Below are 12492 nucleotides of genomic sequence, written 5' to 3' on the forward strand. Positions count from 1 at the left end.
GAGTTTTATGATCTGCATACTAGTCATTCTAGAAATAATTGAAGCTGACCATACACTTTTAAAAGCAATGGATTAGACAAAGAACCTTATCACACTGAAGCCGAGAAGTGTCTTCTCCCTGCTTCTCTGTGCTGCTGGCATATTGCTGGCACGGATTCCCTTGGAGCCCATCGTATGATGCAGGGCTACTTTCGGAGGGGCTCCATCCCAGCCGTGTGCTGGCAGCACCGAGAAATAGAACCCAGAAGAGTCAGATGTACACCTGACTCCTCATACAAGGAGGTGAAGGGGAAGCAGGGGCAATGGGAAAACATAGTGGAAAGGGATACCACGACCCCCCCGATGCCCCCCAGCAGGTAAGGAATGCAACATGATGCTGACCCACAATTTCCCCTGCTGTCCCCCAGCTTTGCAAGGGCCATCTGATGAGGTCCTAAGATTAAAACCACAAGACTGTTGTGGCTACTGATCATCAATTCAATTAGTTGGCTTGTTATACGCCTTTCTTTGCTTGTTCCTTTTCCTTCACTTTATTGGGACATGAAAAGTGTAGTCTCAAGCAACAAATTATCTCACTATCTTTAGTTTTTTGTGGGAAAATGTGGACCCCTACCTGAATACTGAAAAATCAATATAATGAGAATTTTTTAAAAAATAAATAAATCTAATACAGTAGAGTCTCACTTATCCAACATTCGCTTATCCAACGTTCTGGATTATCCAACGCATTTTTGTAGTCAATGTTTTCAGTACATCGTGATATTTTGGTGCTACATTCGTAAATACAATAATTACTACGTAGCATTACTGCATATTGAACTACTTTTTCTGTCAAATTTGTTGTATAACATGATGTTTTGGTGCTTAATTTGTAAAATCATAACCTAATTTGATGTTTAATAGGCTTCTCCTTAATCTCTTCTTGTTATCCAATGTATTTGCTTATCCAACGTTCTGCTGGCCCGTTTATGTTGGATAAGTGAGACTCTACTGTATATAAAATATTCTACCTTCACATATTCTACGTAAAGCTATAAGTATTCCCTCAGGCAGTATTTAAACGAAGGACTAATGCCTTGAGGTAGTATGTTAACACCAGAGAGATAATTCCTAGGCAGCTTGCAGATATATGAGAGGGCCTCATAATTATGGAATGTCATCTCCTTCGAAACTTAGTTGGCTTATTCACCTGCCAAGTAAGTGTGCACGGGATTTCACCCTTACAGGAAAAAAGCTGGTATATGGTACAGGCACTTTAGTGGCATATTTCTAATTTAGTACTTCTGTACTTCTCCTAGTGCATGTAGCAAATGCCATTGGTGTACCAAAAGCAAACTATAGTTATAGTGATGACCTATCTCTGTGCAGATCTTGGAATCTGTTGCTTTTTTGGCTTACAGCGCTCAGAATTCATTGTCAGCAGCTACATCGGCTGGGAGATTGGGGGCTGTTTGCAGTTCAAATCACGCAATTCCTTCACTCAAAATTTTGTTGACTGGGAAATATGAAAAACTGCAAGAATGTGCATACAGTATGTAGTCTGGATTTACATTTGATGACAGTGATTTTTTTCAAAGCCAGTTGTGGCACTCCGTGATCTCTTTACAATATGTTATCAATTCTATTCTGGAGGGTCCCTCAATCCTTATACAAAGCTTTTCAGAAACAAAGGTGATGGAGGTCAGGTAATGGGGAAGATTAGTGAAAATCACAAGGCTCAATCTGTGAAGCTGAAGCTTTTTGCAATGACAAAGGCAAATGCAGCATCACAGCACAATAAACGTGCAATGCAGGCACCCCTCAGGTAGCTCATGGAGAAATTTCTCAAATAAATAATGAAGGTACAATAATATATCAAATCGGAACAGCAAGGTACAGTAGATAGACAATGTACACTGAGCTAAGCTCCATCAAACAAGATGAAAAACTTCATGGATTTATTAGCTAGATTTAAACATGTGCAAATTTGTGCCATTTACTAGAATATAATTATTTGCATCACCTATGGATCTAGCTCAACGAGCCTCTCTATTACAGAATCTAGAATCATTATTTCTTTTAAGAATTTAAAATGCTTCATTTCTGATAAATGCTATCATTTAACGCCCATGTCATCAGATACAATAGCCTCTGAAAATGCAATTTTAAACCTAGAGAAAATAATTGTCTCCACTTAAATGTGAAATAAATCCTCAGATGAAACAATACGTTAACCAGTAAAATACAGTTATAGTTTAGAAAAAACTACATGCAAAAGAGATAAATGAAACACATTTTTTTTAAATACAGTGAAATTACTGCTGGCATTCTTGCTGTACTATGAACATCTTGGATTGAAACGTTTTTCCAGTGAAAATTATGGAAGAATGATCTAAACAACGTAGTCTTTTAAAAGAGCCTTTGCTTTGTAGTTCTTTTACATAAATTCAAATTACCTAAATACCCTGAAGGTGCCCATTTGATCACAGAAACTAAGCACAGTTAGGCCTGATTACTATTTGGAACACAGACCACCATGGAATACCAGGAGGAAAGCAACAGCAAACCACTTTTGACCGTTTCCTGCCTTGAACATAAATTTAACAAGAGCAGTGCTTGATCTCTTATGTTTAAAACCAAGGCCTGAACATGGTAAAAATGCAAATGAAAAATGTCAATTGCTTCTGAACCCTTTGTTTCACTCCTTGGGCTTACTCCTATTTCATGAATTAGGAAAAACATTGTTTCTTTTTACTGTTTTATGCTTCTTATATCTATGCTCTACTACTGTTAACAGTGCACAAAGTTAGTCTTTGACAAGCTCCCCAAATGGAAGTCAGTGGCACTCCTTGCTTGGATGCATTATGTTGCTCATTTTCTAAGGAAAATACTCTACGGATGCCAAAGATTAATAGTGAACTTAAGCAAAATAGGATGCTCGCAGACCATGCACACTGAATGTGGAACTCTGGAAGACATCCAAAGTGCATCTAAGTGCAAATCCAGGCACACCAAGGCAAGGTCTTCCATTTCCAAGCCACCATAACAAATTGGCTTGTTATCATCCAAAACAGGAGGCGCCACAAGCAAATGAGACAAACAAGCAGGGGGAAATATGCCAAAGGCACTTCTGATGAACAAAGGGTAGTATTAATAAAACCAACCCAGATAGGTCAAAAAGCAAGCTGTGTTAGAATGTTAGTAGAAGAAAAATAACACTTGTCAGCATTATCACAAAAGGACATAGGAATGCCATACATTAGGAGACAGATGGTGAGGGGGCAGAAACCTTATTTCAAGTTATATGGCCATGTAAAATAGAGATAGTGTGAACTGTCCAAAGCTCTCCAGATTAATTGGGGGCGAGGGGAGAAATCTGATTTATCCTGGGGGAAAGGATCCAAATAATGTATCAAAATTAATCCAAGGGAATCCAAAAGGCCCTTGCCATCCCTTTTGCACATTGAATTTGTTGCTAGCTTTTCCTTTGGTCTGCTCCTTGAAAGTGGCAGGAAAAGAATAAGGAGAGCAGAGGGCTACCCATTACCTTTGCACAGGAAGGCACAAAACCCAGGGGCTATGGGAGGTGGCTTCTTCTTGTTACTGTTACTATTACTATTATGACTACCTTGTCTTTCTCTCATCTGGGATATAAGGACTTGCAGATGTTAAAACAGAGGCAACAAAATTATCATAATAAAAGTCAAAAATATAGTTAGACTAAAATGTAGTTCTTTTGAGGTTTGAGTCTACCTTCCGCTCCTCCGTATAGCCCCTATTTACTGATTACATCATCTGCCTGTAAAATAGATAATATCCCATGTGCATATTGTATTTTTTACATGGTACATCCCATGGTCTAAGAAGAAAAGTCATCTCACTCCAAAATGCTGAGACTATAAACTTCCAACCAGCATCTCTGCTCTAATTTCCAATTTTGCTCCTTGGTTCTGCTTAATTTCACATTGTCCTCAGTCCTACCAAACTCCATCCTATCAGTCTATTGCAAGATTTGGTTTGTCTGGACTGCTTTAGTGTAAATAATAGCCTTGCTTATCTGATCAGAAATAAACCTAGTCCTAAATTGAGCAAATTGAGCTTGTTCTGTAGTATTCCGAGTAACTTTTAATCTGCCTTTTAAATCAGGGACTTTCTAGGTATTTATAATTACAACTCCCATGATTCTTGAGCATTGTCCATGTTGCTTGACTGCTAGAAATTGTAGTCAAAAACACAACTTGCAATAATAATGTAAAAAACCCACCATTGGTATCCATGAAGACACTATATTCTAGGTACACTATATTCTATGTAGAAATGACAGCTGTGGGTGGGCAGGAAACTTCAGCTTGATAAAAAAAACATTACAGTACTTACCATCCTCTTTTGTGCGTGTGAAAATCTGCTCACTCCTGACCCCATCTCCAGCTCGTGTGAATGCCAGCACCTGAATGCTATAGTTGGTATACTTTTCCAAACCATCAAGCTCTAACAAGGGTTGTGTAGTGGTAACATTCTTAATTTCTCCCAGTTCTACAGAGCAGAAAATTAAATTGAGTTAGTAGCAGTGGTACTCTTCACCCACTGACTGGTAATTATATTGCTGTGAGAATAAGCAAGAAAATGTTGGATTAAAATATCTAAGTATGGCAGGGATAAAGTTTATGAATATGATTAAATTAATGTGGTAAATGTCTGTACTGTGTATTTAATCACAAAAATTGCATCTGTCTTACAGAGAGACATAAACATGCAAAGCCCTTTAAATTTACTGATATGCCATTTTGGATTCATGGTAATTTTTTAAAGTAGGCTGTTAAATTATCTGGATTAGATAACATTATGAAACTACATTTCATTTTACTGATTATTTTTATTATTTCAACATGAAAGCACAGGATACTAAAAAAATGAAAGACTGTTGAATAGAGCCGACAAAATCGTAACTGGGTTGAAACAATAACTGAGCAATCTGGAGAGGCATGTAAATGAACTGTTGTCTGCTAGTTCCTAAGTCTTGTAGCCCCATGCCTACAAGACTAGTATCATGCACCGGGACTCTCCCGATCTCAGGGGCTGAAGTTTATCAAACAAACACAAGATGAGTCAAGACCAAATTGATTTGAATGTAAAACTAAAGCCTTGAAACATCAGAGTCAGGCCAGACAAACTTCTGGCCATGACAGCTAGGAGCTCATCTACCTGGGTCAAAAGAGTTGAGGTGGGGTTAAATGGATTCTGTGGCATCTACATGGTTAATAGGACATTTGCTATGATGATCAATGTTACAAAAACTTGTGGGTTCTCTGGTTCCCCAAAGCTCCAGAGCTCACCCTCACTTTGTGACAGCGTGAAAAGTCCTATTCAAAAACAGCTACAGCTGTTCACAGGGCTATCCCACTTCCCCCATGTCCAGGTGGGACAAGTGATAGCACTCACATTCTCTCTCACAACCTTGGTTTACCATCAACCAGAAGGTGTGAAATTGTCAGTTGTTGCTACTTGTTGCAGCCACTGACACTGGCCAAAGCGTCATTGTGATTGGAGATGGGAGAAAGGAGAGAATGATTCTTTGTTTCCCCACCCCTATCTTCCACATTGTTTCCTTACTCCGGCAGCATCAGTGAATGTGCAAGCATTGCACCACTGCTAGTTAGCTTGCCACTAAGCTGAGGATGGAATGGAGATGGTAAGGATAACAGTACAAACTCTGTCCATCTGCAAGGCGAACTCTATGCCACACAGTGTGGATACACACCAGCTGGCTGTGTGGACTCCTGCAATGTTGATCCAGAGACCCCATTCCAGAACTACATTGATATATCTGGCCAATGCAGGTGGGCCCTGGGTTAGGAGATGATAGAGGTAAGGAGTTACAGCTTCAGCTAGGCTTTGTAATTTGGTGCTTAGGTTTGTCAGCTGTTTAGGCTGTTTTTTAGGAATTGAAAAGATTTACATTATGTTGACCCAGATCTGCAGTACCTTCATTCCATTTTCAAAATGCTCTGTTTCAAGACCTATATCTGGAGGCCTTATGCACCACACAGTTTTACAACTATGATCCCATTTTACCTGCTATGGTAATATCTATGGAATCTTGACATTTGCAGTTTAGAGAAATATGCTTCTTAGCCAGAGAACAATAGAACCTTCCCAATTACAACCCCAGGATTCCATGGGTTCCAGCCATCATCATGTTGCAACTGTGTAGCTTACAAGTGTTCCTGGTGATTAAATTACACCCACTGAACTCTTCTCAAATGTAACAGTAACTAGGGCCTCGCCATTTTCAAAGCTGTCTCCAACAGCAAACAACCCTGTCAAGGCATCTGAGAGCTTTAATTGCACTTTGATTTCTTTAGCCAAGTATTCAATTTCTGACAAGTTATCAAAAGAAAAAAAGATGGCAACAGCACCCTAAGCTGCTGAAGGGGCTTCTGGTAAGCAGTAGCTTCCTATTTAATGCACTGTCAAATTATTTCTTAGCTATGCTATGCGTATGACAGGATTTCATCCAAAAAGCTTAAGCATGGTTTCAGTATTCTCTAGGTTTAATTTTTTTCTCACATTCTAGAGTTCTTAATTGTCTGCTCATATTTTAGAAATGGGATTGTCATGTTAGAAATCTTCTGCTATTCTCTTTCTTATGTCTCCATTACCATACATGGTGAAAGCTTATTGAGCACCACATCAGGATTGTTTGGGTTTGTTAGCAGTGGTTAACCAGAACACACATGAATGCAATGGAAGCTCATGGCTAGGATGTCAGCGAGGTGGCAGATGTGATTTAGTGTTAAACTAGATTTTGAAAGACTTATCCAAGGTGCTGAACCATATCCACAAAATAGATTCAGAACTTGTCAGTGGCTTTAAAATGTATACTCAAGCACATATCAAGTTCACAGGGCCAGTGATATCAGAAGGTGAGATTTTGAATATCATTGATGGGGTGTAAAACTTTCCAGACCTTTACATTTCCTGTACTGGAGCAATCTCCATGGCCATTTGGCGTCCAGGAAACAATGAGGTGCAGCCAGCTAATGGTTGGCTGTGCTTTAGCATCTGGTGAAGGAAGATGACATCATCCTCCCAGACTGCCACCATCACCTGATATTCAAATGAAAATGGCAGAGGGGTCTCAGCACAACACAGAAAAATAAGGGTGCAAGGATCATTATGTACAGTGGAGCTGAATTCCAGCATCTGTGCTGACCATTACAATACAAATGTTGTCAACAACTGCATGCTTCCATTGCAACTGAAATCTGCATCAAACTGCAAACACTCCAATTGCAGAAATATTTCTTAGAAACTCTCCTAGATGAATCAGAAGTGGAACATAGTGTAAAGTGTGAATGATAGGTAAATAAGACAATAAAGCATGATATAAAAAAGAACATCAGAAATCCTTCAGCCTTAAAAAATAGATCCTTATAAAATATTATACACTGCTGGAAAAGTGTTACATTTGGGATGGGAAAGCACTTACCTCCATCCAAAAGATTTGCCCAGTATATAACTCTAAATCCCTGTAGAATTCCATTGAGAGCATCTTTGGCAAGTGTAGACCAGGTGATAGAAATGGTTTCAGGTGAAGTAGCGATGGCTTGGACATTCTCAGGCGGGGAGCTGGGAACTGAAATCAGATAATCACACCTCTTAATTTAGGAAAAAAACTAAAGCTCAAAATGTCATTTTACATTTTTCAAAAAGTCATTTGGGGAGAATGATAAAGATGTTTCTGAAAGCAGCTTTGTAGAATAATGCAGATATGCTGATAATGGTGCCCACAGCTAGTGAAGACTTTTTGTAAAATCATGGTCCTTCAACCTTCACAGGGTGGCATATGGATGAGAAATTACTACAATTGTCATATAGCAATAAGAGATGGAATGACCTGCAATTATTATAAGAAAAACTTCATCTTAAACACTGCTCTGTTTGTGGACTCAAAAGGTATGAAACTGACACTTCGGTTACTCATTTTCATCTGCTCTTTGCCAGAAAAAAGCGATGTTTCATATCAAAATGACAAAGTAAAGGTTGTTCTAAATGATGGATTTTAAACTTGCATCTTATGTTTAATCTTTGTTTTATATATTTTAATATGTATTTTGTGTCCCAGAAAGACATTGTTACCCTCAGTAAAGCTGGCTCATTGAAATGGCTAAATTGTTTTAAATATACTTTCCAAACAGCCCAATATCTAAAGACAGAAATGCCTAAACACCTCAGGAGGGTATTTACCAGAACTAGATTTGAGTAGCTGGATACAATGGTCAAACATGGGAGGTTTAATCAAGTTCCATACAATGAGCGATTTTGTATCTGTGGAGCATCAGAGGTAGAAGATATCACACATGTACTGTTTAGCTGTGACTTGTATAAGAAAGAGAGAAACCAATACCTCAGGCCATACCCAAAACACACTGGGATCCTTATATTAAAACTACATTTTATTGGCCAGCCAGAATGCTAAAAACATGCAAAACAGCCCTTTTTCTATTCAAAGCAACACAGCTGAGAACTGCATATTTGGAATAAACTAGGATAAACTGTAAAGGTGATGCAGATATTTGATCTAGATCAGGACCTTGTTAACAGCTTATTTATTTTAACTTCTGTTGTACCATGACTTGTATGTTATATGTCTATGTGTTAAATGTTTTTATACGGCCGATGGGCTAATCAATAAAACGTGTTGTTGGAATATGTATTTTGTGGAAATATGTTTTAATATGTATATTTTAAATGTTTGTAGATGAATGGTTGTTTTAGCAATGTTGTAACCCGCCTCAAGCCGTGAGGAGAGTTGGGCAAGAAATAAAAATTATTAATTATTATTATTATTATTACATATATAGACTACAGGCAGTCCCTGAGTTACAAACATCTGAATTACAAAGGACTCATAGTAAAGAGTGGGGGTGGGACAACAGGAAGTGAGGGAAATTCACTCCTGAAAGAGATCATGGGGAAGAAGTGTCTTCACTGAAGCTTTATCACCAATCCTTATATCCACAATAGGCTAATTCTCACAGGGACAGAAAGTAAGATAAAATCTGGGTGTTAACCCTTCCTTATGCTGTCCAAAGCTTTATACTGTGTGTGTGTGTATATAGGTAAAGGTAGGTAAAGGTTTTCCCTGACGTTAAGTCCAGTCGTGACCGACTCTGGGGGTTGGTGCTCATCTCTATTTCTAAGCCGAAGAGCCGGCGTTGTCCATAGACATCCCCAGGTCATGTGGCCAGCATGACTGCATGGAGTGCAGTTACCTTCCCGCCGGAGCGGTACCTACTGAACTACTCACATTTGCATGTTTTCGAACTGCTAGGTTGGCAGGAGCTGGGGCTAACAGCAGGCGCTCATTCTGCTCCCGGGATTTGAACCTAGGACCTTTTGGTCTGCAAGTTCAGCAGCTCAGCACTTTAACACACTGTGCCACCAGGGGCCCCCATGTGTATATATACTTAAGAATAAACCTACAAAACCTATCTTGTTCATAATGTGGGGACTGTCTGTATTTGCAGCCATGTGTGTTTCATATTTCATGTGTCTATACATATGGATGGTAAATCTTTATTTTTCCAAGTATTGACATAGGACAAAGCATAGGGCAGCAGACCAGCCTCCTGTAACAGTAAGGATGCTTTATCCATGTTTTGTGGGGGAAACGGGGTGCAGGAAGGGAAGGGTGGCACTGCCACCCCACCTCCCAGACAGCCTATATCCACGGAGCCCAGGACAGCTGTGTGGATGCCAACTGGGGTCACATATGGTGATACCAGGTGTCTATCTTTACAGACTTGATATTTGCAAAGATCTGGATCTTCAAGGAAGATCTGGATATTTGTAGGTATTTTTCTTAACCTGGGTGTAAACAACCTTAAACGGTTGACCCTGAGTTACTCCATCTGAACACCGCAGGCTAATGTGCCATCTACACTGCATTTTCTGGCAGTGTAGATGGGCCTTTCATTTCCACAATGACACATATTTGTAAACCTTTCACAATCTAAAGTCAGCTCTTCATTTTTATACAGTAGAGTCTCACTTATCAAACACTCGCTTATCCAACGTTCTGGATTATCCAACACATTTTTGTAGTCAATGTTTTCAATATATCATGATATTTTGGTGCGAAATTCGTAAATACAGTAATTACTACGTAGCATTACTGCGTATTGAACTACTTTTTCTGCCAGATTTGTTGTATAACATGGTGTTTTGGTGCTTAATTTGTAAAATCATAACCTAATTTGATGTTTAATAGGCTTCTCCTTAATCTCTCCTTATTATCCAACATATTTGCTTATCCAACATTCTGCCGGCTCGTTTATGTTGGATAATTGAGACTCTACTGTACCTAAAACATGTTTCCAAGAATGCCCTGCAGATTCATTCAAAGTCACAGCCATATTTGTCTGGATCAGTATGCAAAGGGTAATACCTCTGAGACTAACTGTCACAAAGATGTTGGTTGCATAAGTTTTCACAGGCTGAGTCTATTTCATCAGATACATGGAGGAAGTAAACTTAAGTTTATGTGACTTTGAGAAATTTTGCTATTCCCTTCTTTTTTCAGTTACTCTCAAAGATTCTACAATATCAGCAGTATCAGTTTTCTCTGAAAAGCCAGTACACATTGGCAAAGAGCATCAACATTCTATGCAGCCTAATTTAAAGAACTCCAACTTAGAAGCCTTCTATTATGAAATGCATATACATAGGGTCTCATCTCAGCTGATATTACTTAACAATTATGTTAAGAAAGCTCTCACTTTTTTTAAAAAAAAAACTGACAATTTATCCTGTATGGTCATATTTTCCTAGTGCATTTTCCTATAATTCCATTAGCAGATGGATTAATCCTCCTTTCCCACAAGATGGCTCTCTAACATTGCTTTAAAAAGGCATTGCTAATATACAACTGATCTCAATAGCCTAGAAAGATGTCAAAGGTAATTTAATGGTAATTTTATGGTAAGTCATCACATTATAACTGGCTGGACTAGCCCAGGACCCCAATAGAGAATGATGGTCAGAGATCAAGGAGACTCTGAATAAGGAGAACGGCATCCAGGTACATATGTAGCAAAGGAGGGAGTGTTTGGCCTGTATATCTAATCCAGCCCCAGAGGGTCTGAACACATCTTCCTGTAGGTCCTTGCCACCTTTTTGAAAGGTGCTCCTCCCAGCAAACTACAATGGAATCCCATTACCAAATCTGAATCAGCACTTTCAAGACTGAACTCCATTACGTAGTTCAACTACCTCCCAGAAGCACTCCTGAAGGTGAATTGCTCCTCCTCTATTTCCCCACAAAAGAGCTTCCTTTTAGTGAGACATACTAGCTAATAAAGCCTGCCTTTACTATGTGCCCTCCTTCCCCATGCTAAGAAGTTAAGTAGGAGAGAAGGCATTCAGCTGGTGCTCTAATGCTAGCCAATTAGGAGTACTAGTATTAGAGTATGGTCGGGATATGTCCCTGGATTTAATGAGATTAGAAATGCATCTCAGTGACACATGCTGCTTGAGTGTAGTGCTTATGATACACAGATACAAAATATTCCCAGAATCCACCAATTCCATCCATGGATGAAGAGGTCAAATAACTTTTAGAGCTTTAAGATTCTGTCCATGACACCAAAAATGTGAAATCTCAGATCCCTCCTGTGTCTGCATTGCAGTCAAGACCAAATTCAGCAACACAGTTTTTTGAATAGAATCTACAACATTTGATATTACATAGAATAGAGCAGAAGTATTAAAGACTGATTCAAAGAAGTCAATCAGGCTAATGGCCAACTAATAGTAATATAAGAATATTTGAGGGCAATTTTGGCAGACTTGGAGGTGGTGCTTTCATGGCAGTACAGAGACCTAGCTGCACTAAGGTTAAAATTGTAAATATCTCTTTTAAAGAAATGTACTAGCCTTCAAGGTAATATAGCTTCTATTTTAAAAATATTTCAACATCACTAGGCTTCAGTAAGAATTTCCTTTTTAAAAATTTATTCATAATAAATATATTATACAAATCCCACACAGCTAACACTAACACAAAACATACAATAAATAAGTTAAACAATTAATAATATTTTTGTACATTTAATCTCTACGTGCACACACCACCCATGGGATATTTATTCATCCTTAATATGAAGGATTCTTATATTGACCTCTTCTCCAAAATGCTAATACAGTATATATATTGATTTGGTTTTATTCGTTTTTCTTTGAAAAATATATATTCTAGGAAATCACCCCTTATTGCCTCAAAATCATTTATTTTCATTAATCCCTTTTTGCATTTTATTTCATAAGTCAGTTTATTGTTTATTGCGATATTCCATGCCTCTTTGGCCCATCAGCAATTTTGTAATCATAATTTTCTTTTCATTTTTTGGCTATAACTAATCTTTTTTTTAAAAAAATATTTTTATTGAAGGTTATAAAAAAAAAACAATAAAAGGACAACAGAATAAAACCCCAAACCACTTGTACATATAT

The 12492-nt window shown here is 38.3% G+C and overlaps 1 protein-coding gene across 8 annotated transcripts in view; it reads right to left on the minus strand.

The window, feature by feature from the left end:
• The window catches only part of dscam (DS cell adhesion molecule), a 445521-nt gene that overhangs the window by 96810 nt on the left and 336219 nt on the right, over nt 1–12492 (minus strand). For all 8 annotated transcript variants that reach the window (XR_010004224.1, XM_008107492.2, XM_008107491.2 and 5 more), the window contains 2 exons: nt 7469–7615; nt 4357–4512 (listed from right to left, as the gene is read on the minus strand). Coding sequence is in view for 7 of the 8 variants with exons in the window: in XM_008107492.2 (XP_008105699.1) it covers nt 4357–4512; nt 7469–7615 (303 nt within the window). In the remaining variant the exon portion in view is untranslated. The remainder of the gene's footprint in view (nt 1–4356; nt 4513–7468; nt 7616–12492) is intronic.

Source organism: Anolis carolinensis, chromosome 3, assembly GCF_035594765.1.
Source record: "Anolis carolinensis isolate JA03-04 chromosome 3, rAnoCar3.1.pri, whole genome shotgun sequence".
Classification (NCBI taxonomy): Eukaryota; Metazoa; Chordata; class Lepidosauria; order Squamata; family Dactyloidae; genus Anolis; species Anolis carolinensis.